This window comes from Callithrix jacchus, chromosome 2 (genome assembly GCF_049354715.1).
Source record: "Callithrix jacchus isolate 240 chromosome 2, calJac240_pri, whole genome shotgun sequence".
Lineage (NCBI taxonomy): Eukaryota > Metazoa > Chordata > Mammalia > Primates > Cebidae > Callithrix > Callithrix jacchus.
In genome coordinates, this window is record NC_133503.1 from 130,427,453 (window position 1) to 130,453,868 (window position 26,416).

At 41.6% G+C, this 26,416-nt stretch overlaps 2 protein-coding genes across 10 annotated transcripts; both read left to right on the forward strand.

Moving 5' to 3' along the window:
• Nucleotides 1–759: 759 nt before the first annotated feature.
• On the forward strand, nt 760–15,576 carry ANKRD34B (ankyrin repeat domain 34B). 9 transcript variants are annotated; one of them, XM_035291288.3, is made up of 5 exons: nt 760–925; nt 2,483–2,568; nt 3,976–4,560; nt 5,554–5,633; nt 12,404–15,576. In XM_035291288.3, the coding sequence occupies exon 5, from the start codon at nt 12,427–12,429 to the stop codon at nt 13,969–13,971; it is 1,545 nt and encodes a 514-aa protein (XP_035147179.1). In that variant the 5' UTR covers nt 760–925; nt 2,483–2,568; nt 3,976–4,560; nt 5,554–5,633; nt 12,404–12,426; the 3' UTR covers nt 13,972–15,576. The 9 variants fall into 9 exon arrangements, with proteins under 9 accessions (XP_035147179.1, XP_035147202.1, XP_078221399.1 ...); XM_035291311.3 differs by having other exon boundaries at nt 2,486–2,568; XM_078365273.1 differs by lacking the exon at nt 3,976–4,560.
• LOC100415308 (L-lactate dehydrogenase B chain) lies at nt 10,136–11,448 on the forward strand. The gene has a single exon (XM_078365275.1). The coding sequence runs from the start codon at nt 10,209–10,211 to the stop codon at nt 11,211–11,213; it is 1,005 nt and encodes a 334-aa protein (XP_078221401.1). The 5' UTR covers nt 10,136–10,208; the 3' UTR covers nt 11,214–11,448.
• Nucleotides 15,577–26,416: the final 10,840 nt, after the last annotated feature.

Genomic DNA, 26,416 nt, shown 5'->3' on the forward strand with positions numbered 1-26,416 from the left:
GGCCTCCCGAGAGACTCTGCCTCGCCACCCCGGGGCGCGCTCCACGTGAGCTCACCCTCGTCGCGCCTCCCGCTGTCCCCGCTGGTTTTCGATTCCAGTTTTGGGGCCGCTGGGGCTTGGACCCCGGGGGATGCGGATTCCGCCTCCTATTCAGCCTCGCCGAGAGGCGGGAACGGGCGAGGGCTGCCCGGCATCTGGGTGTCGAGGAGGATGCGAGGCGGGGGCCTGGCTGGCACAGGTCGGCGCAGCAGCGGGAGCGGCGCGCGCTGGGCCGCAGGAGCGCGCGGGTCGGAGGGTCTGACTTGGGCGCCTCCGCAGGTGCCTCGGCCGCTGGGCAGCAGGAGGTGCCGGGTGGGTGCAGGGGGCGGGCTGGTTACTGCGGAGCCGTTTGCAACCTCTGTCTCGGGAAGCAGGAGCCGCACAGGGGCGGGCAGCCGGTCCCCACGCCTCCCAGGTGCGCACAGCTTTGGCACCGGGATGCGGGACCCCCTTAGCGGAGAGGCGGGTGCAGAGTTGCGCCTGCTCCGGGATGGGGGCCGTGGCTGCGCCCCTCAGACGCCCCATTTCTCAAGGGAGGGCCGTGTCCTGCGGGCGGGCGGGCGGTGCAGGGACCGCTCCGCAGCGGCTGTGGGCAGAAGCCGTTTTCATGGATGGCGATCGCCTTAGCCCGCCAGTTGCCTGCCCTGGCTCAAGATGCGACGAAACGCTCACCCCGCCCCCATCGGTGCCCTGGCGCGGTCGCCCCAGTCACCTTCCTTTGCCCTTCTCCAACAGCGCCTTGAGCTCGCTTCCTCCTGCTCTCAGGAAAACCCTTAGAAACGCGCCTGGTTCCTGGGGTCGGCGGGGACCGTGGAGACGCTGCCAGCATCCTCAACAGCTTGGAATCCCATCACCTTGATCCCCTGAGACTTGGAAGGAAGAGTAGGTTGGTTCTCTCTCTCTCTCTCTCTCTCTCTCTCTCTCTCTCTCTCTCTCTCTCTCTCTCTCTCTCATGTCTGTGTGTGTTGGGGGGAGGTGAATCAGTAGCAGCGGTAGGGGCGTATATGCCCCCAAAGGCCTGGGGGACAGCCGAAGTAACTAGGAGAACACAGCAGCCCTTTGGAGGTATGTGTGGGAAACATAGCAAACAGTCTCCTTGGTCAGTTTCTAACTATTTCTTGCAAGTCAATACCAGGGAAGAATCTTTTTCTGGCCAGTCATTCCATTTTCCAGGACGACCTCAGATACATCTTTTATTATGGCTCTGCCCCTTTCCTTGGGTGGGGAGGAGACACACATTTGCTTGTGGCAGGCAGGCTTGCCTTATTCCAAGGGGAGTTGGCCTCCCTCCTGGCCTTCAGCTGCCCTCTAGGGCTCCAGGTTTTTTCAAACCCGTCTAGGAAAGGCAGGGCAGCAAACCTTCAGCTCCTGGCCCTTTCTACTAATTCAAGTTTGTCCTCTTTGGGGCCTGTGATCTCCCTGTACCCCCTTTAGGCTGCGGCAGCCATCTCTGCCTTTCACTCCTGCAGGGGAGCTGAGCATCACGCCACTTGGAAGTAATGATGGAGACAGCCTTGTGTGAATCGGAGGCAGGGGTCCATAGCAAACAGAAGAGGCCTGGAATGAGGAATGAAGAGTGTGCCTCAGATTTTCTCCAAGTGTGCATTAGAAGCACCTCCCATGGAATATCTGGGAGTGGAGCTGGAATTTCATTTTTTAACAGGGTCTCCATGTGATTCTTATGCCCACAAAGGAAGAAGAACCCACTGGTGTAGGGAACTTGGCCTCTCCTTGTCAGACCCTACCAGGATTCCTGTATGCAGCGCCTGTATTTGGTGACGCATGTTTATAAATGGACATTTATTGAATAAAGTAGCAAGTATGTTCGGATCTTTTAAAATCCTCATAATCATCCCCTGTGAAGTAGATATTATCCCCATTTTAGGGGTGGGGAAACTAAGGCTAAGAAGAATAACCTCCCAGAGGTTGGTAACTTGAAGAGAGCCAGAGCCCAGGTCCCTGATACACACCCTGCTGCCTCATCTGAGGAGTCCCGAATTCCCTTTGGGGCAGCACATAGGCAGGGAGTGGGGCAAGGGTGATGGGCTGAATTTTGAGTTCAAACCCATTTGTTAAGTTCTCCCTCACCATGGCCAGATGATGAACTTTAACTTCTAGCAAGCAGGTGAGTAAGATGATTGGGAGAATGCCTTCACCTTTCCTTCCTCAGCCTCCTCATCTGCACCAAGTGAGCACCAAGGCCCTTCCAATGCCAGCAGTCCTTGCAAGGCCGACTCAGCCCTGCAGGCAGACACACACAGGGTTGCTGCGCATAGAATCTCCAGACACTTTACAAACTCATAATCAGTGAGCTATGACTAACTGGGCAAACATTGTAGGGATTTCTTAATAAGGAATTTAAAAACTAGACTCCAAATGGGAAAGATGCATGTAACAAGTTATTGGTGTTTATGTAACACTGAATAGCTTTGATTTCCTTCAGTAGGAACTGACAGCCAGCTGACAGAAAACTCATCCAGGGAGAGAAGACACAAAAGCGAAGTATGAAATTTTGAATAATGTTTTCAGGTAATTTCTATTTCCATTTAGAGTGGGTGTCTGGAAGGGTGAATGCAGTTATGGTTTGAATTGCTTTCATGCATCGACAGATATTTTTAATAGGGCTCATCTCTCTAAGATGCAATGCTTCTTACTTCCTTTTCCTGGCTTCTAGTCCCTTTGTAGCCATGCAGGGAGCTGGGGACTTCACCGTTTGACCTGCACATGCTCAATGAATCCCCCTGCTTTCAGCAAGCTGCCTCTAAGTTTGGAGCTTTTCTGATCAACTTAGAAAGTAAATCTTTGTTTTCTTGCCTAGGAAAGTGGTTGTCTGCTACGGGATCAGATAAAACACAGGGGGGTCCAGTTGTTCTGTCCACAGACTTTTTCAACCATCCTCTTGTTTTAAGCCCTGTTACTCATTGCCATTTGTTCTGACACTTGGGACCTCTAAGTCCTAAATGTCACAGGTCCTGTGGGTAAGCAGCTCCCTTCGCCTCAGGGCCGCCTCCCTGGGTCTGTGTCCTGCAGCCCCCTCTGCTATGCTAAGGCCATTTGCCACTCCACCAAGCCCCCATTTCCAGAGCTTGTTTGAAATTGCTCATCTAATGATATTTCTCCTCCAATTTTCTTTGTTCTTAAAAATATACATATTTGGCTGTGCGAAGTGGCTCACACCTGTAATTTCTGCACTTCGGGAGGCTGAGGTGGGTAGATCACGAGGTCAACGGATGGAGATCATCCTGGCTAACATGATGAAACTCCGTCTCTACTAAAAATACAAAAAATCAGCTGGGCATGGTGGTGTGTGCCTGTATGACTCGGGAGGCTGAAGCAGGAGAATCGCTTGAACCTGGGAGGTGGAGGTTGTTGCAGTGAGCTGAGATTGCACCACTGCACTCCAGCCTGGTCACAAACTGAGACTCTGTCTCAAAAAAAAGTATTTAACTCAGGTGGCTGAGTCAGGAGAATCACTTGAACCCAGGTGGCAGAGGCTGCAGTGAGCCAAGATTATGCCACTGCACTCCAGCCTGGGAGACAGAGCCAGATTCTGTCTCAAAAAGAAATACATATATATTTTTAAAATCTTTTTAAAAAATAACTCAATGATTATAATTTGGGTGGCATTTTGGGCATAGAGAGAGGAACTAAAGGAGCATCATAAATATGCCATGATGAGTTGCAAGTGATATTAAAGATATTGTAATTTTTAAATGAAAAGCAGCTTATCCAGCCTTTTAATAATGAGTACCTTGTAATAATGTTGAGATGATAGTGTTTGGAAATTCTAAGGAAAATACATTTAAAGGATATGTTCTTTCCATGTTTCACTTATTAGATTCCACTGATATTTACAAAATGAGATGAAGCATTGCATCCTAGAAATATGAGAACCTTAAAAAAAATTTCCAACATTTCATCTGTTATTTTAAATAGGCTATGGATTGGAGACATGATAAACATTTTAAAAAGCTAATTATGAGATAAACATTTTAAGAAGAGGAATGCAGTGACTGTGAAGATACAACAGGAAAGTCTTTTTTTCTAGACATTGTCTGATTTCATTACCACATCCCCGTGGAGTGAAAGTTCTATGATTGTCATTTCACGCATGAGGAGCTGAAGACTCCTAGAGGCTGAGAGACTTGATCAGGGCACACAGCCAATGAGTAGGAGAGTCACGACTGACACCTGTCTGATGCCTGAACTTTCAGCAGTTGAACTGTTATCTATATGGAAGGTGCAACTGAGTTTGGGGATTGCTTATAGTCTAGGCATAACAAAGAGATCGATTGGAGGTTAATATGCTATCAACACTCAGGATCCAGTCAGGATGCTTCAGGGAGGAAAGAACATTCTAGGCAAGACAAGTGGTCTTCATCAAAAGTAGAGTTCAACTCTATGAAAAAGAAATAAGTCAGACGTAAATATCAGTGTTTTTGATGTACAACTGGAGAAAGCAACATAAAAGAACCCTGCAAAAGGATGAAGGCCTAAAGAGAAGGGGATTCTTCCACTCAGGTACTGATTACAGAAAGAACCAGAACATGGCTTACACATTTGGAGAATAAAGCATCTGACACCTTTTTCTTGACAAGTATGTTTAGACAATGTCAAAATTGCTCTACTAAACATTAAAAAGTGAGCAAACAAAGTGGCTTTAAAAGTCTTTATAATGAGGAAAGAGTCAACCTCATGGGGTTGGTGTTGCTAGACACTCCCCAGTCCTCAGGGGAGAGGGTCTGCCTCTGTCCACATTGTGGGCGGATTAGGCAGCGAGTTGGTGCCACTGCTCAACTTCTCTGGGACCCTGGAGCCCACAGCACCCTCTTTTTCCACAAGACTGTGATGGGGTCACTGTCCTCTTTAGGCATGGCAGTCACCAGCATAGTGCCAGCTCCTCTTCTTCTCCCAGAGCCTCCTGACACCAACCTTGTGAAAAATCTGTGAGAGCAAGCGCTCAGGTTTAGTGTAGTGGAGAAAGGCCTTTACTTGAGGGTGACGGAAAAATAGAAAGTCTTGGCTGGGCATGGTGGTTCACGCCTATAACTCCAACACTTTGGGAGGCTGAGGCAGGAGGATCATTTGAGGCTGGGAGTTCAAGACCAGCCTGGACAATATAGCAAGACTCTGTGCCAAAAAATAAATAAACATTTTTTTAAAAATTGTAAGTAAAATTTCTTCCCCCAAAGATTCTGCTAAGATTTTAAAAAATAAAAACAAGATTGACCTAAATACTAGAAACTATACGAGAGTATAATATTGAAATCTAGTATCTGGCAACTTGTTCTCATTTGAATATCTATTTATCAGATGCTACTTTTGGTCAAAGAATTTTTTTTAATGACTGATACCGTATAGCTCTTTGAAATGCAGTTACTAAGTAGCTTCTATATTTGATATTATATACCGGCTCATTTCTCTGAATTTCTATGCTCTGTTAGACCCATTTATACATAAAAATGTTTTTAAACTGATTCTTTGTGATCACTGTCTCACGTGAGCTCTTTTCAGATGCTTTGCATTCAGAATAGACCTCTGAGTTGGGACCAAGCTGTCAACTGATCCCAAATTCCTAAGTTCCTGACTTGCAGGTACGTCTGGCTCCAAGATAGCTTTTACAGAGTATGTCACAGGGAACATAAAATCAGAGCATTCACTTTCATTGCATTTACGTGCGTATATATTGAGTAGTTCTCTGCTTTGCATCATGAATGGTACTGAAGTGGAGATGAACACTATGTCCTTTTGAATACTGCCTTTCAGGAGCTTAGTCAGTTGAAATTCCAGTTGAAAGTCAAGGCACAAATGCCATCGATAATATCATGAGAACTGAATTACTCTTGTAAAAAGTAAGACCTAATAGGACTCTTTGGAATTTTTAATAATGAAATATGTCTTACATATATGCTATGCTCTTTTCTGCACACACGTTCTATTTTACAATAAGTAAATAAGAGTGATATACAGAGGAGTATGTGAAATGTGTACTGTTTCAAGAAGAAGAATAAAATGGACACTCACCTATGCACCACCCCAACTGGGAAACAGAACATCACCTGAACATTTGGCCGCTCTGTGTCCCTCCCACATGGCACTGTTCTCCTAATATCTACCAAGGAGTAGATATTTGTTCACTATTAATCATTTCCTTTGCTTTTTAAAAAAAATTTTTAGGTTTCCCCTTATACTTGATCCCTAAGTAAAATAATTGTTTATTTTTAAAAAATAGTATCAGGTACAAAATTAGATGAATAAAGAAAGAACAAGATTGCCAGCATATGACAAAAGCTTCCAGGAGAGGATAAGCCAGACAGACCCTGGGTCTTAGTCTGGCTCAGTCTCTCTAAGCCTTTACAAGAGCCCCTCCAGGCAAGGTCACGAGTCCTAGAAGCATGGGGTCGCCCTTACAGTGCTTTTGGCAGAAATACAGAGTAGACCAGGAACTGGATATACAAAGGGACAGACCATTGAGTCTTTCTCCTCCTAAGCCCACCTGGTCTTGTTCCCAGGCAGTCAAAGCAAACACCTGAGTGGAGCTGGAGTGCCATTGGCTGCCTCCGAAAGCAGGACACAGAGGAGAGAGCAGAGGTGTGGCTGAGACCAAGCAAACAGAGAAAAGAACTGAGGGCAGGCTCACCGGGGCATCTGGTCCTCAGTTAACAAGATGGCAAAATGGCAGGGTGGCGTCAGAGGGAATGTCTGGGCCCAAGCATTTTCCTGGCATCTCCCTTCACATTTTCCTGAAAATTCTTCGTGTCTCTCTTCCATGATGATCTCCAGTCTCTGGTATCTTATGTTTTCTTTTTTCTGGTTCTACCATGTCATCTTTGTAGATTCCATCCTCTGGTAAATTCTTCAGAGTATGTTGCAGTTCTTCCTTAATGATTTGCTTAATATAGAATTCTAAGCTCAGAGTCATTTTTCCTTCAGATTTTAAAAGACCTTCCTTCATTGTCTGTGCTAATTCTTGATTCTTAAATAGACTTATCCCCGCCCCTCAAACTCTTAGCCCATCCCTGACCCCAAGATTTCGGAATGTTAGTTGTCTTTGTTCTAGAAATCTGACTATGTGCCATAGTCAGCATCTGTTTTGTTGGTTTGTTTTTAAATTTTCATTGTACTGTGCTCTCCTTTGGGCCATTTCAATTTGGCAACTCATGACCCTCAAGTCTAGAAACTTTTCTTGATCTTACAGATGATTTCTTCTTCTACTTGCCCCTCCTTCCTATCCCCACTTTTTTCTCTTGTTGAAACTTCTATTATTTGGATGTTGGAGTTCCTGGTCTAGTCTTCTATCTTTTTCTTTTCCTTTCTTTTCTTTTTGCTTGATTATGTTAGAGATTTTATCACCGTTATCATCCAACCCTTCTATTGAGTTTTACAGGTTGGTATCATGTTTTTACCTTAAGAGAGCACATTTTTATGGTCTCTGAATATACCTTTTTCGTAGAATCTTATTCATGTTTCATGGTTACAACCGTAAGAGTTAAAGAAAGAGGAAAGAAACATGACATCTGGCTGGCAGTTAAAGACAGGTTTACTATAGATCAAACCTGAGAGGTGCTCCTGGCCCATTTTGGTCAGGAACACTTTCTCGTACAGACTAGGAGTATATGTTAGTTTTAGGGTGAGGGGGCTTATCCAAACCTTGGAACATTTATGTGTGTGGAGAAGTTTTTGGCAGGGTTGGAATCTCTCTGGGAGGAGGGGAGGATATCTTGGGGTAGATGTCTTTCCGACCAGAGTGGGGGTTTATCTTGGGGCTAGCATGTCTCTGGCTGGGGAGGAGTTTGGAATGTTTCTGGGTGGAGATGTTATTTGTGGTTTATGGTCATACTGGCCTTAGCCATTAGGCATGCCTTTGGATTTAGGTGGTTTTTTATGAAGGTGAACTTTAGAATGAGGGGCTTGTCCAAGATGGCAATTCTCCTGCTCTGTCAACATCTTCTTATACTTTTGAGGGTAATGAGTTTTTGAGATTTTCATTTTTCTAATCAACATGTTTCCTCCAAGTTGCTTTTTTCTTTTTTTTTTTGAGACAGAGTCTCACTCTGTGCCCAGGCTAGAGTGCAGTGGTGTGATCTCGGCTCACTACAGCCTCCACCTCCCAGATTCAAGCAATCCTCCTGCCTCAGCCTCCCGAGTAGCTGGGACTACTAGTGTGTGCCACCACACCCTAATAGTTTTTTGTATTTTTAGTAGAGATGGGGTTTCACCATCTTGACCAGGCTGGTCTTGAACTCCTGACTTTGTGATTCACCTGCTTTGGCCTCCCAGAGTGCTGGGATTACAGGCGTGAGCCATGGTGCCCAGCCCCAAGTTGCTTTTTTCAATTTGTTCTAGTCTCTATCTTTAATGTAAGAGGCATTTTGGTTTTTAAATTCTTGTTGTGGCTGCTGACGATTAAAGGGTTGGGATTAAAAGCTCATGAGAAGCCTTAAGCACACAGATTGAGGCTTGTGGGCTGTAAACCTCACTGTTGTTTGACCTGGGTAGCATGTCAGATTCTTGAGAGAAGGCTATAGCAATTTTTCCCTGGGGTGAAGGTATGGCTGCCAGCAAGCCAAGCTGGGGAAGTAGGCTGTGGGATCCTTCAGCAGTGGTCAGTAAGCAATCACTTATTCCCCTGTTTCTTGTTCTCAAAGAACAAGAAGACTGGTGTCTCCCAGTCCAGAGATGCTCTGTTTCATCATTTCCTGAGAATAAACCTCTAGACATCCCGTAGGGCAGGAGGGGCTGTCTTCCATATCCTAGTGACTGGCAACTGGAGGAATGACCTAAGACTGTATTTCTCAAACTTTACTGTGCATACAAATCGCCCGGGGATCTTGTTAAAATGTAGGCTCTGATTCAGTAGCTCTGGGGTGGAGTCCGAGATTCTGCACATCGAATGATTTTTCTGGTGGTGATGCCAGGGTAGGATCACACTTCAGGTAGCAAAAGGATCTAGGAATCTAACTGCTTATCTAACAGCTTTTCACCTGTCCCTCCTTATTTTAGCTGTATTCTTTACACTTGTGCTCACGTGCATGCACACACACACACACACACACGCACACATACACATGCTGAGTCAGTTACTACTGGCTCACTGCTTTCTGGCTTCCAAAATATTGTTGCTGCCATCTTCTCATCCCTCTATCTTTAAGAGTTTATGTCTTTGAAAAAATTCATTGGTTTTAAGGAGTTTCAGGAAGAAGCAAAATTAGATGATGTGTGTTCTGCCATATTAACCCTAACTCTAACCATCTGCTAAAACATGATCCTAACGTTTGCTTGTAACCAAGTAAATGAAGCCTGTTTCCTGATAAATAACTGCTACTTTCGGCCTCTAGGTCTTTGCAAAAACAGCGTTACCTACTTCTCCCTTCCTCCTTTGTCTGCCTGCCAGATTCTTACACAGTTTTTAGGATCCAACTCAATGGCTGGCTTCTGTGAAGCCTGCTTTGGTCCCCAGGATGTTAAAGCTTCTGTGCTCTTCTGACTCTGTAACCAGCTGCGTATACAGTATCTCTTCCAAAAGACTGTGAGCTCCTCAGGCATAGGGCTTGTGTCTTTGTGGCTCAGTGCCCAGCACATATCAGGAGCCTGTAATGTTTAACAATGGAATTTCTGCCTGCATGCTTACTTTTCTCTTTTTTCTTCACTTTTTCTGCTGTCTTCGTCTCTTCTTTGTTTTGGCTGTTGTTAGATTTGTTATCTATTCTATTATCAAATAGAAATCCATTTTCCATAATTTTAATTTTAAAAGTAAATAGAATAAACAATAGTTTTCATTTTCCAAAAACTATTGAATCAGTGAAACAGATTTAAATATTATATATGCATTCATCTGATTCACCCCCCAACTCTAAGGACTGTTAAAAGACAAAAATTTTATTAGCCCTAGATAAAGACATAATTCTTACCACCTAATGGAATTATCTGTTGAAGGAGTCTGAATCCAAAATATTTAAATAAGTTAAACATAAAATTGTTTAGTTTCAATAATAAAAATGAAAATGTTTACAAAGTCTTCATAGCTCCTTTCAGGTTTCTTACCTATAAAACTCCTTTTTCAGAGCAGAGATACTGTTGTCAAAATTTAACCCTAGGCAGGCTGCTGACATTGTCTTCTCCGCACCACTGTTTCTGGGGTCTCCAGAGCCTTCTCTCTCCCGTGCAAAATGGCAACTCTTAAGGAAAAACTCATTGCACCAGTTGCAGAAGAAGAGGCAGCAGTCCCAAACAATAAGATCACTGTAGTGGGTGTCGGACAAGTTGGGATGGCGTGTGCTATCAGCATTCTGGGAAAGTCTCTGGCTGATGAGCTTGCTCTTGTGGATGTTTTGGAAGATAAACTTAAAGGAGAAATGATGGATCTGCAGCATGGGAGCTTATTTCTTCAGACGCCCAAAATTGTGGCAGATAAAGATTATTCCGTGACCGCCAATTCTAAGATTGTAGTGGTAACTGCAGGAGTCCGTCAGCAAGAGGGGGAGAGTCGTCTCAATCTGGTGCAGAGAAATGTTAATGTCTTCAAATTCATTATTCCTCAGATCGTCAAGTACAGTCCTGATTGCATCATAATTGTGGTTTCCAACCCAGTGGACATTCTTACATATGTTACCTGGAAACTAAGTGGATTACCCAAACACCGTGTGATTGGAAGTGGATGTAATCTGGATTCTGCGAGATTTCGCTACCTTATGGCTGAAAAACTTGGCATTCATCCCAGCAGCTGTCATGGATGGATTTTGGGGGAACATGGCGACTCAAGTGTGGCTGTGTGGAGTGGTGTGAATGTGGCAGGTGTTTCTCTTCAGGAATTGAATCCAGAAATGGGAACTGACAATGATAGTGAAAATTGGAAGGAAGTGCATAAGATGGTGGTTGAAAGTGCCTATGAAGTCATCAAGCTAAAAGGATATACCAACTGGGCTATTGGATTAAGTGTGGCTGATCTTATTGAATCCATGTTGAAAAATCTATCCAGGATTCATCCCGTGTCAACAATGGTAAAGGGGATGTATGGCATCGAGAATGAAGTCTTCCTGAGCCTTCCGTGTATCCTCAATGCCCGGGGATTAACCAGCGTTATCAACCAGAAGCTCAAGGATGATGAGGTTGCTCAGCTCAAGAAAAGTGCAGATACCCTGTGGGACATCCAGAAGGACCTAAAAGACCTGTGACTGCTGAGCCCTAGGCTGTAGAAGTTTAAAAACTACAATGTGATTAACTCTGAGCCTTTAGTTTTCATCCATGTACATGAATCTTAGTTTGCTCTGACCTTTAATATGTGAATTTGAGCTCATAGAATCAAAGCCTATGTTTGGTTTAATGCTTGCAATGAGTTCTAGAACAAATAAAATTAACTATTGCAGTGTGAAAAAAAAAAAAAAAAAAAAAAAAAAAATTTAACCCTATAGTTCTTTCTAACCCATTATCAGGTCAATATATAATTTAAATAATAGAATCAAGAAAATTACAATCACATGCTCGCCATTCCAGTCTCAGTGTGAATTTCAAATATTATGTCAGTTATTTTAACACATTGTAGCCCAAACAATATTTCATCCTTCATAAAAATGTCACTCAAATTGCAAATCTAGCTATCACTTGCATTATTTAATTGAAGAGCATGTTTAAGTAATGTAATACTAAAGCTTTTACATTAAGCTACCACAAACAGGTTAGGTTTTAATGGATCCAGTTGCAATGACACAGAATTCTGGCTCTATGGCTTAAATTTACATTTTAATTAATTAATTTTTTTATAGACAAAGTCTCACTCTTTCACCCAGGCTGAGTGCAGGTGGCATGATCATATTTCACTGTAACCTCAAACTCATGGGCTCAAGTGATCCTCCTGCCTCAGTCTCCTGAGTAGCTGGAACTACAGGCCACACCACCATGCCCAACTAATTTTAAAATTTATTTTTGGTAGAGACAGAGTCTCACTACACATTGCCCAGGCTGGTCTCAAATTCCTGGCCTCAAGTAATCCTCCTGCTTCAACTTCCCAAAGTGCTAAGATTACAGATGTGAGCCACAGTACTTGTCTAAATTTTCTTTTTAATATTATTAATTTAAAAAATATTTTCCACAGGTAGAAAATAAGTGGATTATTGTTTAATGTGGGACTTTGGAAAGTGCTATGTTGGTGTTATAAATATCAATGAAGATTTTGAAAATAAATTTTAATTTGTAATTTCGTAAAGGTCATTACAATTTAAAAATTTATTTTATTTTGCAATTCACTATTTAGCATAATCCCATTTATGTCATGTGCATATTTTAGAAATTAATTCTCACAAAATGAATATAAATTGGGATGTGGACTCTGGCTAATCTTTTGGTCTTTACTGTCTTTGATAACCAGGTATTGATTTCTAACTTCTGAAGATGGATGAAGGTATGGAAATTTCAAGTGAAGGAAATTCCTTGATCAAAGCAGTCCATCAGAGCCGGCTTCGCCTCACAAGACTTTTGCTAGAAGGCGGTGCCTACATTAATGAGAGCAATGACCGTGGGGAAACCCCTTTAATGATCGCCTGTAAGACCAAACATGTCGATCACCAGAGTGTCAGTAAAGCCAAAATGGTGAAATACCTGTTAGAGAACAACGCCGATCCCAACATACAGGACAAATCTGGGAAAACGGCTCTGATGCATGCTTGCTTAGAAAAAGCTGGCCCTGAAGTTGTTTCCTTGCTCCTCAAGAGTGGGGCTGACCTCAGCTTGCAAGATCATTCTAGTTACTCAGCTCTTGTTTATGCTATAAATTCAGAAGATACAGAGACAATGAAAGTTCTACTTAGTGCTTGCAAGGCTAAAGGGAAAGAGGTCATCATCATCACAACAGCAAAGTCACCCTGTGGGAAGCATACGACTAAACAGTACTTAAATATGCCTCCTGTGGATATAGATGGGTGTTATTCCCCAGCCACCTGCACCACTCCTTCAGAAATAGACATCAAAACTGCCTCATTGCCACTTTCACATTCTTCTGAAACGGAACTAATGCCTTTTGGCTTTAAAGATCTTGAGCTCACTGGAAGCAATGATGATACCTGGGACCCAGGTTCCCCTGTGAGGAATCCTGCTATGGCCCCTAAGGGGCCCAAGCTCCCCCAGGCTCCACCCTGGATCAAGAGTCCCCCATCATTAATGCACCAGAACAGAGTGGCTTCATTGCAAGAGGAGCTCCAGGATATTACACCAGAGGAAGAATTATCCTATAAAACCAATGGGCTGGCACTTTCCAAGCGGTTCATCACTAGGCACCAAAGCATTGATGTCAAAGACACTGCACATTTGCTAAGAGCCTTTGACCAGGCCAGCTCAAGGAAGATGTCATATGAGGAAATAAATTATCAATCTTATCTTTCAGAAGGAAATCAGCAATGCATTGACATCCCTGTTGACCAGGACCCAGATTCTAACCAGACAATATTTGCTTCCAACTTAAGAAGTATAGTTCAAAAAAGAAACTTGGGGGCAAATCACTACAGCTCTGATTCCCAGCTCTCAGCTGGCCTTACCCCTCCAACTTTAGAAGACGGCAAAGCACTTATAGGAAAGAAAAAGATCCTCTTGCCATCTCCTTCCCAATTGTCAGAGTCCAAAGAATTGGTGGAGAATATCCCCCCAGGCCTCCTGAGCAGGAGAAATCATGCAATTTTAGAAAGGCGAGGTTCAGGAGCTTTCCCTTTGGATCACAGTATTACCCAAACCAGACCAGGGTTTCTCCCACCCTTAAATGTAAATTCTCACCCTCCCATCTCAGATATCAATGTCAACAACAAGATTTGCAGCCTTCTTTCTTGTGGTCAAAAAATGCTTATGCCAACAGTTCCCATTTTCCCTAAAGAATTCAAAAGTAAGAAAATGTTGTTAAGGAGACAATCATTGCAAACTGAACAAATTAAGCAATTGGTAAACTTTTAGGAGATGAGTACAAAACACATTTTCTTCAAATGTTTATATCAGAGAAACAAAGAACCAGAGAAGAAATCTTAAATGTTTATTCTTTTAAATCTCATAATTGGTTAGTCCATAATGGCTAGACAGATTAAAATGTAATTGATTTGTACTAGGCATCATGAACATAAAAAATAATATATAGTTTCTGCTAAGGGAATTCTCTCAAACAAAAGGAAAGCTATTTTTCTCAATGCTTCTAATATTTAACAATCTCCATGTAGTCTAAATTTGTCGTTAAAAAAAATCAGCAAAGAAAGAAGGCTACATATGTTGGGGTAATTTTTTTTAAATTTCAGATTGGCTAAATATTTTATTAGGAAACAGTTTTCAAGTAAATAATTTTTTAACATTTTATGTTAATAAATGAGATTGCAGTTTTTTTTATGATCCTCAAACCATAAAAGAAAACACTGGCAGCCATTAAATGTTCTAAGGTCAATAAACTCAAGCTAGAAAGAAAGAATGAACTAATTCGTTTAAAATGTTAACTGAAGGTAGGTAAAACTCTAATTAAAAATATAAAAGGTTAAACACTGTATTAGAATGGGCAACTAAAATATTCCTGATGTCAGTTTAATCAGTGTCTAACTGGCAAGTGAGTTTTACAACCTACTAATATTCTATGCTGAGTCTTGTTGTTTGTGTACTGTGTTTTGTTTTGCGGAATTATTCTTTCTTCATATCTTTTAATTCCTGTTCTTAGTTTTGAAAGCCTATCCATAGGTTTCCAATGACAAAATGATATAAAAGCTAAAAAGCATTTCTCTTTACTTATATCAAATTATTCTTCTCTTTCGAAAATAATCAAATAAAAAAAGTTCATCATGGATAGAAACTAAGCACTCGCCTTCTTTTAAAAAGAAAAACTGATGATTATATTAGGTTAACTAAGATTAAGAGCAGCAGTAGAAACTTAATCACAAAATGTACTAAATATTTGGGCAATATTAAAAAACACCTTATTTCTGATATGTAGTTATTAGACATTATATAGTAAGGATAAATTTAGTGTGACATTCCAATCATCTAGTATTTTAGGACCTGTGAATAACTTCTAACAAATTAATACCATATTAGTATTATAAAATATTAAGTAATAATTATATCATCGATATAACTTCAAAGTATGATGTTTAAACAAAGAGTCCTTATTTCAATCTAGCAGTTTAACAGCAAAGAATAAATCAGACTGTACAAAACCTAAGTGTATTAATTTGATGATTGTCATATACAACTTTCCTTGCCTTCTGAGTAGAGGTGCTCCTACAATTGGCATGATGCTTTTCTTGGTAATTTGATATAAGCAAGTTGTAATGTACATAGTAATTATTTAATTACTGTGGCTTTTATTTTAAAAAGTAATTAGAGGCTTTTCCATTTCATGTTTTGAACAATATTAATATTAATTACACTAGATATTTTTGATTCAGAACTTAGAATTGTACCTAATATTTATAGGGAGCTAAATGCTTTCTGCAAGTTTAATATTGAGAAAAGTACTTGACAATTTGGAAGGATATGTAAAGAGATTAGTTCATAAAATCGTATCAATAAAGATTTAAAATATCATTTTGGTTACTGATTTTTATTTATCTTTCAAATACTAATGACATTTCAATATAATTTCAAGAGAAATTTTGCTACATGCTATTTTGAATAAATAGAAAACTAAGACAGAATAACTTTTGTTGCTATTATGAAACCAACATGAAAAAGATATTTAACAGCATTAAAAAAATGGTTTTTGGCCAGGCATAGTGGCTCACGCCTATAATCCCAGAATTTTGGGAGGCCGAGGTGGGCGGATCACTTGAGGTCAGGAGTTCCAGAACAGCCTGGGCAACATGGTGAAACCTTGTCTCTACTAAAATTACAAAAAATTAGGTCAGGTGCAGCGGCTCATGCCTGTAATCCCAGCGCTTTGGGAGGCTGAGGCAGGTGGATCATGAGGTCAGGAGTTTGAGACAAGCCTGGCCAACATGGTAAAACCTGTCTCTACTAAAAATACAAAAATTAGCTGGGCATGGTGGAGCACACCTATAATCCCAGGTACTCAGGAGTCTGGGGCAGGAGAATTGCTTGAACCCAGGAGGGGGAGGTTGCAGTGACCCGAAATCACACCATTGGACTCCAGCCTGGGTGACAGAGCGAGACTGTCTAAAAAAAAAAAAAGAAACTTTTTTTTTTGGCCATATTTAGAAGAATTTTAAACCTAACAATCCTAAGAACACTTACTGTGTTTGGGTCTGGTTGTAAAGTCATCGGTGGAATGTTTACTCCATTAAGTAAAATATATCATTGTGATCTCAATGGTGGGTTCTGTAGATGTTTGCAATTAGGCATGTATATATGTACGTATTTTTAAATGCATTTTTGTTATATTTTAACTTCATTTAACAGTATGATTTAACTTACGGGTATAATGACATTTCATTTATTCTTTTTATAGGTACCGTTCTTAGTTACTCGGGACTAGGATTTCCAATGAGTACAACTAATGCTGAATCATGGCAGGAGTCCTTCTGTGGAGGACACAGGGCAACCCCAGTTACTGAGACAGGTGTTGACAGTGCCCATTCAAGTGGTGCCCAGGGAAGGGGTGAACAACTGCCTGGCATATTCTTGGCTGGAGACACACCTATCAGGCATCTAGTACTTGAATCCTATAAATGTTCAAATACAACCACTCTCATTCTGATTAATCACCCACTGTGTAGCCTTTTAATAATTTGACTCCCATACTGCTTGCTTAAAGGAGAGAATAAGCCTGTTAGTCTGCTAAACGTAATTGTCATATTTAATTTTTGTAGTTCCTGAGGCTCTGACACCCTGAGACCTTGCTGACAGTGGAGGAACAGCCCCTCCCAGGATTAACTCATTCCTAGAGATAGAAAACAGCTCACCCCAGGAGCATGCCTTCCACATGCAAACCAACGAATCCAGAGCCCATTCCCCAAACACCTCCTTTATCAGGCTCTGGTAGGGTTCTCACACTCTGGATCGCCATCCCAGCTCTCACACTCTGGGTCACCATCCCTCGTCCTAATTACCCTAGGGCTGGGAACCAGACACCTAGAGACGACTCCCACACCCTGGAGCCTGCTGAAGTTATTCAACTAGCCAACGGGAAACCTGCTTACCGAGCCTTGCCCATTCCTTCCCACTGAAACCACGACAAAGGCCCTTGCCCACCCTTCCCCTCGCTCCTTCTGCCTCCCGACCAACCCGGGTGCTTTCCCATGTGGTGCTGCATAGTGTGCCCCCACAACCCTCGCCACCAGCCCCATTTCCTCTTGGGAACTGAGCACAACAAACTCTTTTTCAATATCAGTTTTTTGTCTCTTTTTTTTTTTTTTTTTTGAGACAGTCTCGTCTGATGCCCAGGCTGGAGTGTAGTGGTGTGATCTTAGCCTACTGCAACCACTGCCTCCCTGGTTAAAGATATTCTCTGGCCTCAGCCTCCTGAGTAGCTGGGACTACAGGTGTGAGCCACCACACCTGGCTAATTTTTGTATTATTAGTAGAGATACGGTTTCACCATGTTGGCCAGGCTGGTCTTGAACTCCTGGACTCAAGTGATCCACCCACCTCAGCCTCCCAAAGTTTTGGGATTAGAGGCACAAGCCACTGCACCCAGCCAATATCAGTTGTCTCTTGATCTGTTGGCCTTACCATACCTGAATAATAATTAAGCCTACTGTGTTAGGCTGTTTTCACTATGCTGATAAAGACATACCCAAGACTGGGCAATTTACAAAGAAAAAGGTTTAATAGGACTCACAGTTCCACATGGCTGGGAGCCCTCACAATCATGTCGGAAGGCAAGACATGGATGGTGGCGGGCAAAGAGAGAGCTTGTGCAGAGAAGCTCCCACTTTTAAAACCATCAGATCTCCTGAGACCCATTCACTATCACAAGAACAGCACTGGGAAAGACCCACCCCCTAATTCAGTAATCTCTCCCTGGGTCCCTTCCACAACACTTGGGAATTATGGGAGCTACAAGATGAGATTCGGGTGGGGACACAGAGCCAAACCATATCACCTCGATTTTAAAACAAGAAGACAGTGCAATGGAAGATGATATTCTTAGCACATTAAGATTTGAGCTTATATAGTCTTATGCCAATATTCCTCAGATCCTATTTCTAAGTCTCCAGGAGGGCCAGATGATGACCATCACAAACCCACCAGATTTATTTGCGCTGCCCACTGGCCTCCTCAAGGTGACATCCTGTCTCTTTGTGTACCTTCTTTGAATGTCTATCATTCTTTTTTTTTTTTTTTTTGAGACTGAGTCTTGCTCTGTCACCCAGGCTGGAGTGCAGTGGCGAGATCTTGGCTTACTGCAACCTCCACCTCCCTGGTTCCAGAGAGTCTCCTGCCTTAGCCTCCTGAGTAGCTGGGACTATAGATGTGCACCACCTTGCCTAGCTAATTTTTGTATTTTTTTTTTAAGTAGAGACAAGGTTTTACCATGTTGGCCAGGCTGGTCTTGAACTCCTGGCCTCAAGTAATCCTCCTGCCTTGGCCTCCCAAAGTGCTGGGATTACAGGTGTGAGCCACCTTGCCCAGGCTGAATGTTTACCTTTTTTTTTTTTTTTCCTGACAGAGTCTTCCTCTGTTGCTCAGGCTGCAGTGAAATGGTGTGATCTTGACTCACTGCAACCTCCACCTCCTGAGTTCAAGCAATTCTCCTGCTTCAGCTTCCTGAGTTGTTGGGATTCCAGGTATCTATCACCACACCCGGCTAATTTTTATATTTTTAGTAGAGACTGGGTTTCACCATGTGCCATGTTATCAGGCTGGTCTCGAACTCCTGACCTCAGGTAATCATTCTTAAAGACAAGACCAGGAAAGGAAAAACTGGGAAGAACAGCTAACACAACAAATAACAAAAACAATTCAAAAGAATGTCGATTAGCTGGAACAATGAATCAAAACCAAAACCTAAGCATCCTAGTTCCTTAGTGTGGTCGATCCAGATATCCACCTTATGTAACTGCTTTCTGGTGACTTCCCTGTGGAACGGCTAGATGCAGCCTGCTTAATGGTCCCAATGGCCCTCACACCCCACATGGATTGTTCATATGTGCCATAGCAGCCACCTCTTAGTCACTGTGTGACCTCCTAGAACCCATTCCTGCTTACCTTACACCCACCAGTTCAAACTCCCCTTGGGAAACCTGTTTGGATAACACCCTGGACCCAACAAAGGCATTGGCCCACAGGTCTCTTCCTTTCTGTCTCCATACACTTCCTGACATCCCTGCATGTGGCCTCCAGGTATGCAGTGTACCCCAGGACCTATAAACAATAAAACCTTTATTTTTCTCTTATGTCTCCCATAATCACTGAAGGGATGCTTTCCATCTTAAAGATCCTAAATTGAAACAATGCGGGAAAAACAGCAGTTAATTAAGTAATGCAGGTTTGTTGGGCATGCTAACAGTCTGACTACATTATTTAATCAGTGTCTACTACTGAATCTTAGCACTCGTAGATCAAATATGAAAGTGTTTTTAATTCTAGGTACCACATCTTAAACTAAAGAATATGCAGTGAAAGATGAAAAATGATAGAATCTAAAAAAATTTTTAAATAAGTAAAATAATTGTTGCTTAGCTTGGAGATAAAAAGACTCAGTTGAGATTAGATGGCTGGCCTTAGGTACTAAAAGAACCAATGTAATGACTTACTCAGAGTCCTCCAAATAAAGATAAGCTAGAACTTGAAAATTAAGTTACAGAAATACTTCAGTTCTCTCTTAGTTACTGGGGCTGTCTATCTATGGAAAAGCCTGTCCTAGGAAGACCTGAATCACCATTTTTGGAAAGAGGAGAGAAGATGGACATGGAAGAGATGTTAAATCAGAGATTCAACATAAAAGATTCCATTTACTGAATACTCTTTAAAGTCTTTTAAAATAGATAGTTCTTTAAGATGATCTTTACTTATTACCTGTTCCACATTTAGCAGAAAAAGTTGAAAGAAATGACTGAAGTTGAAAACTTTCAAAAAGGATCTTGTTGTCAATTTAAAAAATTGCTAACCTACCCCTGCAATTCTGAGCCCTACTGATATCAAGAATTTAGCACCTAAGGGAAGAATACTTCCATTGAGGGATACCATGGTAGTTCCCCTGAGATAGAAGCTGAGATAACTACCTGGTCATTCCAGTTTCCTTCATAGGCAATAAAGGGGTCATGGCTAGAGTGATTCACAGAACCCACAAAATAGGAGCTACAAGGAGCATGGGTGGAATCTGAGGAACCCAATGGGCACCCCCTTACACTCTCATGGCCAGACCCAAATGTAGATTATCTCAATTACACACAGGCAGGACTATCAAGGGCTCAGAACCCCCAAGAATGAAGAATTGGGGTGCATCACCAGGTACTTTTTTTTTTTTGAGACAGGGTCTTGGTACATTGCCCAAGCTGATCTGGAATTCCTGGGCTCAAGCGATCTGCCTGCCTCAGCCTCCTGAGTAGCTGGGATTACAGGGACGCACCACTGCACTCAGCCTGACTTTCTTGCCCACATTCATTGCAGGGAGCAGCATCGAGATAAGGTCCACATGTCTGCCTGGAGAAGTCAAGAAACACTCCTTGAAGGAGCCCAGATTTGGGGCAGAGCTGCACAGGCTGCTTGAAGAGCCCATTCTATTCTAATCCAAAGTTTTTTCTTTAGCCCCTGAATTGACAAAGGGCAACAGACTCTCACACTGAATATTTCAATTAAATTTTTTGAACTTGATTATATTATTTCACTCCAAGGAAAGGATAAAGAAGAAAGGGACAATGACCAGCTTCAGTGAAGATTCAACAATAGCAATCAAACCCAGAACACCATAGTTGCCAGATTTAGTCAGACTGGTTCCTCTGGTAAGCAGAAATGTAGAAACCAAAGGTAGCTCTCTTGAGAGGACAGGTGGCTGTGTGAGCACCTTTCAAGCCCTGCCTACTTTCTCTCCACTCTGAAGGTGGAATTGGGTGGATAGTTTTATTGTTTAATATTATGAAATAATTTAATTTTTTTGTCTTTCATAGATATGGGGTCTTGCTATGTTGCCCAGGCTGGTCTCAAACTCCTGAGCTCAATGGATCCTCCTACCTCAGCCTCCCAGAGTGCTGGGATGACAGGTGTGAGCTACCGTGCCCAGCCTTGAAACCATTCAAATATGTAGTAGAGATTACTAAGAGGGGGCAATGGAGAGAAGGATGGTCTTTAAGAAACTGGCAGGATTACAAAAGCAATGTACAAATTCAATGCAATTTCCATGAAAATACCATTACCATTCTTCACAGAACTAGAAAAAATAATCCTAAAATTCATATGGCACCAAAAAGGAGCAAACATAGCCAAAGCAAGACTAAGCAAAAAGAACAAATCTAGAGGCATCGCATTACCTGATTTCAAACTACACTATAAGGCCATAGTCACCAAAACAGCATGGTACTGGTATAAAAATAGGCACATAGACCAATGGAACAGAATAGAGAACTCAGAAATAAACCCAAATACTTACAGCCAACTGATCTTCAACAAAGCAGACAAAAACATTAAGTGAGTAAAGGACACCCTATTCAACAAATGGTGCTAGGATAATTGGCAAACGACATGTAGAAGAATGAAACTGGATCCTCATCTCTCACCTTATATGAAAATCTACTCAAGATAGATCAAGTACTTAAATCTAAGACCTGAAACTATAAAAATTCTAGAAGATAGTATCAGAAAAATCCTTCTAGAGATTGGCTTAGGCAAGATTTCATGACCAAAAACCCAAAGGCAAATACAATAGAAACAAAGATAAATAGCTGGGACTTAATTAAACTACAGAGCTTTTGTACAGCAAAAGGAACAGACAGCAGAGTAAACAGACAACCCACAGAGTGGGAGAAAATCTTCACAATCTGTACATCTGATAAAGGACTAATATCCAGCATCTACCATGAACTCTAACAAATTAGCAAGAAAAAAAACAAACAATCCCATCAAGAAGTGGGCTAAGGACACAAATACATAATTTTCAAAAGAAGATACACAAACGGCCAACAAACGTGAAAAAATGCTCAACATCAGTAATGATCAGGAAAATGCAAATCGAAACCACAATGCAATATCACCTCACTCCTACAAGAATGGCCACAACCAAAAAACCAAAAAATAATAGATGTTGGTGTGTCTGCAGTGAAAAGAGAACACCTCTAGACTGCTGGTAGGAATCTAAACTAGTACAACCATTATGGAAAACAGCGTGAAGAGTTCTTAAAGAACTAAAAATAGAACTACCACTTGATCCAGCCATCCCACTACAGGGTATCTACCCAGAAGAAAAGAAGTCATTATACAAAAAAGATACTTGCACATGCATGTTTATAGCAGCACAATTGGCAATTGCAAAAATGTGGAACCAACCCACATGCCCATCAATCAATTAGTGCATCAAGAAACTGTGATATGTGTGTGTGTGTGAGAGAGAGAAATACTACTCAGCTATAAAAAGAAATGTAATTAGGGGCATTTGCAGCAACTTGGATGGGATTGGAGACTATTTTCTAAGTGAATTAACTCAGGAATGGGAAACCAAACATTGTATGTTCTCACTCATAAGTGGGAGCCAAGCTATGAGGAATTAAAGGCCTAAGAATCATACAGTAGACTTTGGGGACTCAGGGGAAAGGGTGGGAAGGAAATGAGGGATAAAAGACTACAAATTGGGTTTACTGTACACTGCTTGGGAGATGGGTGCATCAAAATCTCAAAAATCACTACTAAAGAACTTACTTGTGTAACCAAATACCACCTGTTCCCCCCAAACCTATGAAAATTAAAAAAAAAAAAAAAAAAAAGACAAAAAAAAACAAAAACCTGGCAGGATTAAATACCAAAAAAAGAACATCTTAGAGTGATTTCAGGGTTAGACAGATAGGATTTCATTTTTCTTTCCAAGTTGGTAAAAGTAACATCAAGGAGTCACTGAGAAACATATCCACACCTGGCTCTTTTCCATTGTGATATGGTCAGTGGTATTACCTGACACTCTGTCACCCATTCTAAAAATACTAGACTCCTCTCTCCCCCACATACTACTCATTCAACTACAAATTCTCTCTTTCTTTTTTTATTTTACATTTTATAATTATTGTTATTTTTTATTATTATACTTTAAGTTCCTGGGTAGATGTGCAGAATATGCAGTTTTGTTACATAGGTATACACATGCCATGGATTATCCATCACACCATCATCTACATTAGGTATTTCTCCTAATGCTATCCCCCTACCCCCTGCTAGCCCTGCCCTAGCCCCCTACCCACCGACAGGCCCCAGTGCGTTATGTTACCCTCCCTATATTCTCATTGTTCAACACCCACTTACGAGTGAGAACATGTGGTGTTTGGTTTTCTGTTCTTGTGCCAGTTTGCTGAGAATGATCGTTTCCAGATTCATCCATATCCCTGCAAAGGACATGAACTCATCCTTTTTTATGGCTGCATAGTATTCCATGGTGTATATGTGCCACATTCCTTTATCCAGTCTATCACTGACGGGTATTTGGGTTGGTTCCAAGTCTTTGCTATTGTGAACAGTGCCACAATAAATATGTGTGTGCATGTGTCTTTATAATAGAATGATTTATAAGTCTTTGGGTATATACCCAGTAATGGGGTTGCTGGGTCAAATGGTATTTCTATTTCTAGATCCTTGAGGTATCGCCACACTGTCTTCCACAATGGTTGAACTAATTTACACTCCCACCAGCAGTGTAAAAGTGCTCCTATTTCTCCACATCCTCTCCAGCATCTGTTGTCTCCTGATTTTTTACTGATCACCATTCTAACTGGCATGAGATGGTATCTCAATGTAGTTTTAATTTGCATTTCTCTAATGACCAGTGATGATGAGCATTTTTTCATATGTTTGTTGGCTGCATAAATGTCTTCTTTTGAGAAGTGACTGTTCATATCCTTTGCACTTTTTGATGGCGTTGTTTTCTTCTTGTAAATTTATTTAAGTTCTTTGTAGATGCTAGATAATAGCCCTTTATCAAATGGGAAGATTGCAAAAATGTTTACCCATTCTGTTGGTTGCTGGTTCACTCCAATGATTGTTTCTTTTGCTGTGCAGAAGCTCTGGAGTTTAATTAGATTCCATTTGTCTATTTTGGCTTTTGTTGCCAATGCTTTTGGTGTTTTAGTCATGAAGCCCTTGCCCATGCCTATGTCCTGAATGGTATTGCCTAGGTTTTCTTTTAGGATTTTTATGGTGTTAGATCTTATATTTAAATCTTTAATCCAACTGGAATTAATTTTTTTATAAGGTATAAGGAAGGGATCGAATTTCAGCTTTCTGCATATGGCTATCCAGTTTTCCCATCATTTATTAAATAGGGAATCCTTTCCCCATTGCTTGTTTTTGTGAGGTTTGTCAAAGATCAGATGGTTGTAGATGTGTGGCATTATTTCTGAGGCCTCTGTTCTGTTACCTCGGTCTGTTACCTCAGTCTGTATCTCTGTTTTGGTACCAGTACCATGCTATTTTGATTACTGTAAGCTTGTAATATAGTTTGAAGTCAGGTAGTGTGATGCCTCTAGCTTTTTTTTTTTGCTTAGGATTGTTTTGGCTATGCTGGCTTTTTTTTTTTTTTTGGTTCTCTTGGTTATGTGGGCTCTTTTTTGGTTCCATATGATGTTTTAGGTGGCTTTCTTCCAATTATGTGAAGAAAGTCAGTTGTTTTTTTTTTTTTTGAGACAAATCGCAGTTCACTGCAACCTCCGCCTCCCAGGTTCAAGTGATTCTTCTGCCTCAGCCTTTGAGTAGCTGCAACTACAGGCACATGCCACCATGCCCACCTAATTTTTGTATTTTTAGTAGAGACCGGACTTCACCATATTGGCCAGGCTGTTTTTGAACTCCTGACCTCGTGATCCGCCTGCCTTAACGTCCCAAAGTGCTGGGATTACAGGCGTGTGCCACTGCACCAGTCCATAACCTTTATTTCTTGAGTCTCTCCATCCCCTTTTGGTGTCACCTTAATTCAGGGCTTCATCTTTCACTTTGAGGATTCCAAATCTCCCAACTGATTTCCTCCATCTCACCATCATTATCACTTTTCTAACATTCAAAACTGATAATAAAGTTACTGACTACTTTAAGTACGCTACTTAAAGTACTATTGTACTACTTTAAGTCCCACTCCCTAAGAGAAAAGAAGCCAACTCCTTTCTCCAGAAAATGAATCTGGTTCTTGCCTCATAATGTGATACCTCCAGAAACTTTTCTGAGCAGGTTGATCAGGCTCTTTCCTGCCTGGCTCAGGTGGGTCAGCCTGAAAGGTCCTTCCCCGTCAGTCTACCCAGTGAATCTTACTCATCTTTTAAGACACAGCTTGTGTTCCCTCCTAATTAAAACAGACTGCTGTCTCTTCGGGGACTGCACCACAAGCCATATGTTGTTCCATCACAGGATTTTTAGCAAATATTCAACTTATCATTTACAGGTCCCTCTCCCATGACTAGACTACTGTAAGCTCCATTTCTGAATTATATAGGGACAATTTTGGAATTATTTGTACAGCCTCAGCACATCAGACCTTGCTTAAATGACTGTCCCTTCCCTTCCTATCTGCTCCCGAAGTTCCTACTGATCTGTCAAGTCTTGACATGAGATTCCCTCATGAAAGACACAGGTGATTGGACAAGCTGGTTCCCCAGACCAAAGGCTGATGGGTATAAAGAGGTAATTACTATGAAGAGTGAGAGCGACACTAATGCGGAACACCAGGACACTAGAACCTGAGCTCCCTCAGACCCTGCCGTAAATAACAAGGTCAGAGAAACAGCATTTGTCTATATATTGACTAGGTATTTAATTTTTTAAAAAAATTACAGGTAAAAAAAAACCAAAACCATGACCCCAACTCCAATAAACAAGCAAATTAAAAACTGTTCCAAGTTACTTTTAATCATTTCCCACTGGATAAGTACATATCTGGCTAATTAACAAATTACACCACTCTTAGAGGACAATGAGCTACTCTATTAAAAGCCTTTGAATTTTTGAACAATTGATTTTCTTTCTTTTCTTTTCTTTCTTTTTTTTTTTTGAGATGGAGTTTCACTCTTGTTGCCCAGGCTGGAGTGCCATGGTGCGATCTCGGCTCACTACAACCTCTGCCTCCTGGGTTCAAGTGATTCTCCTGCCTCAGCCTCCTGAGAGTAGCTGGGATTACAGACATGCACCACCATGCCTGGCTAGAACAATTGATTTTCTTATTAAAGTCTCTTTTGGAGTTAGGATTGCTTTGTCAGTTTTGGGAAACAGCCTTTGGATGCTATATGATATCAACACCAATATACTAGACATGAACTTAGAGGCAACAAATAGATGGCATTTAACC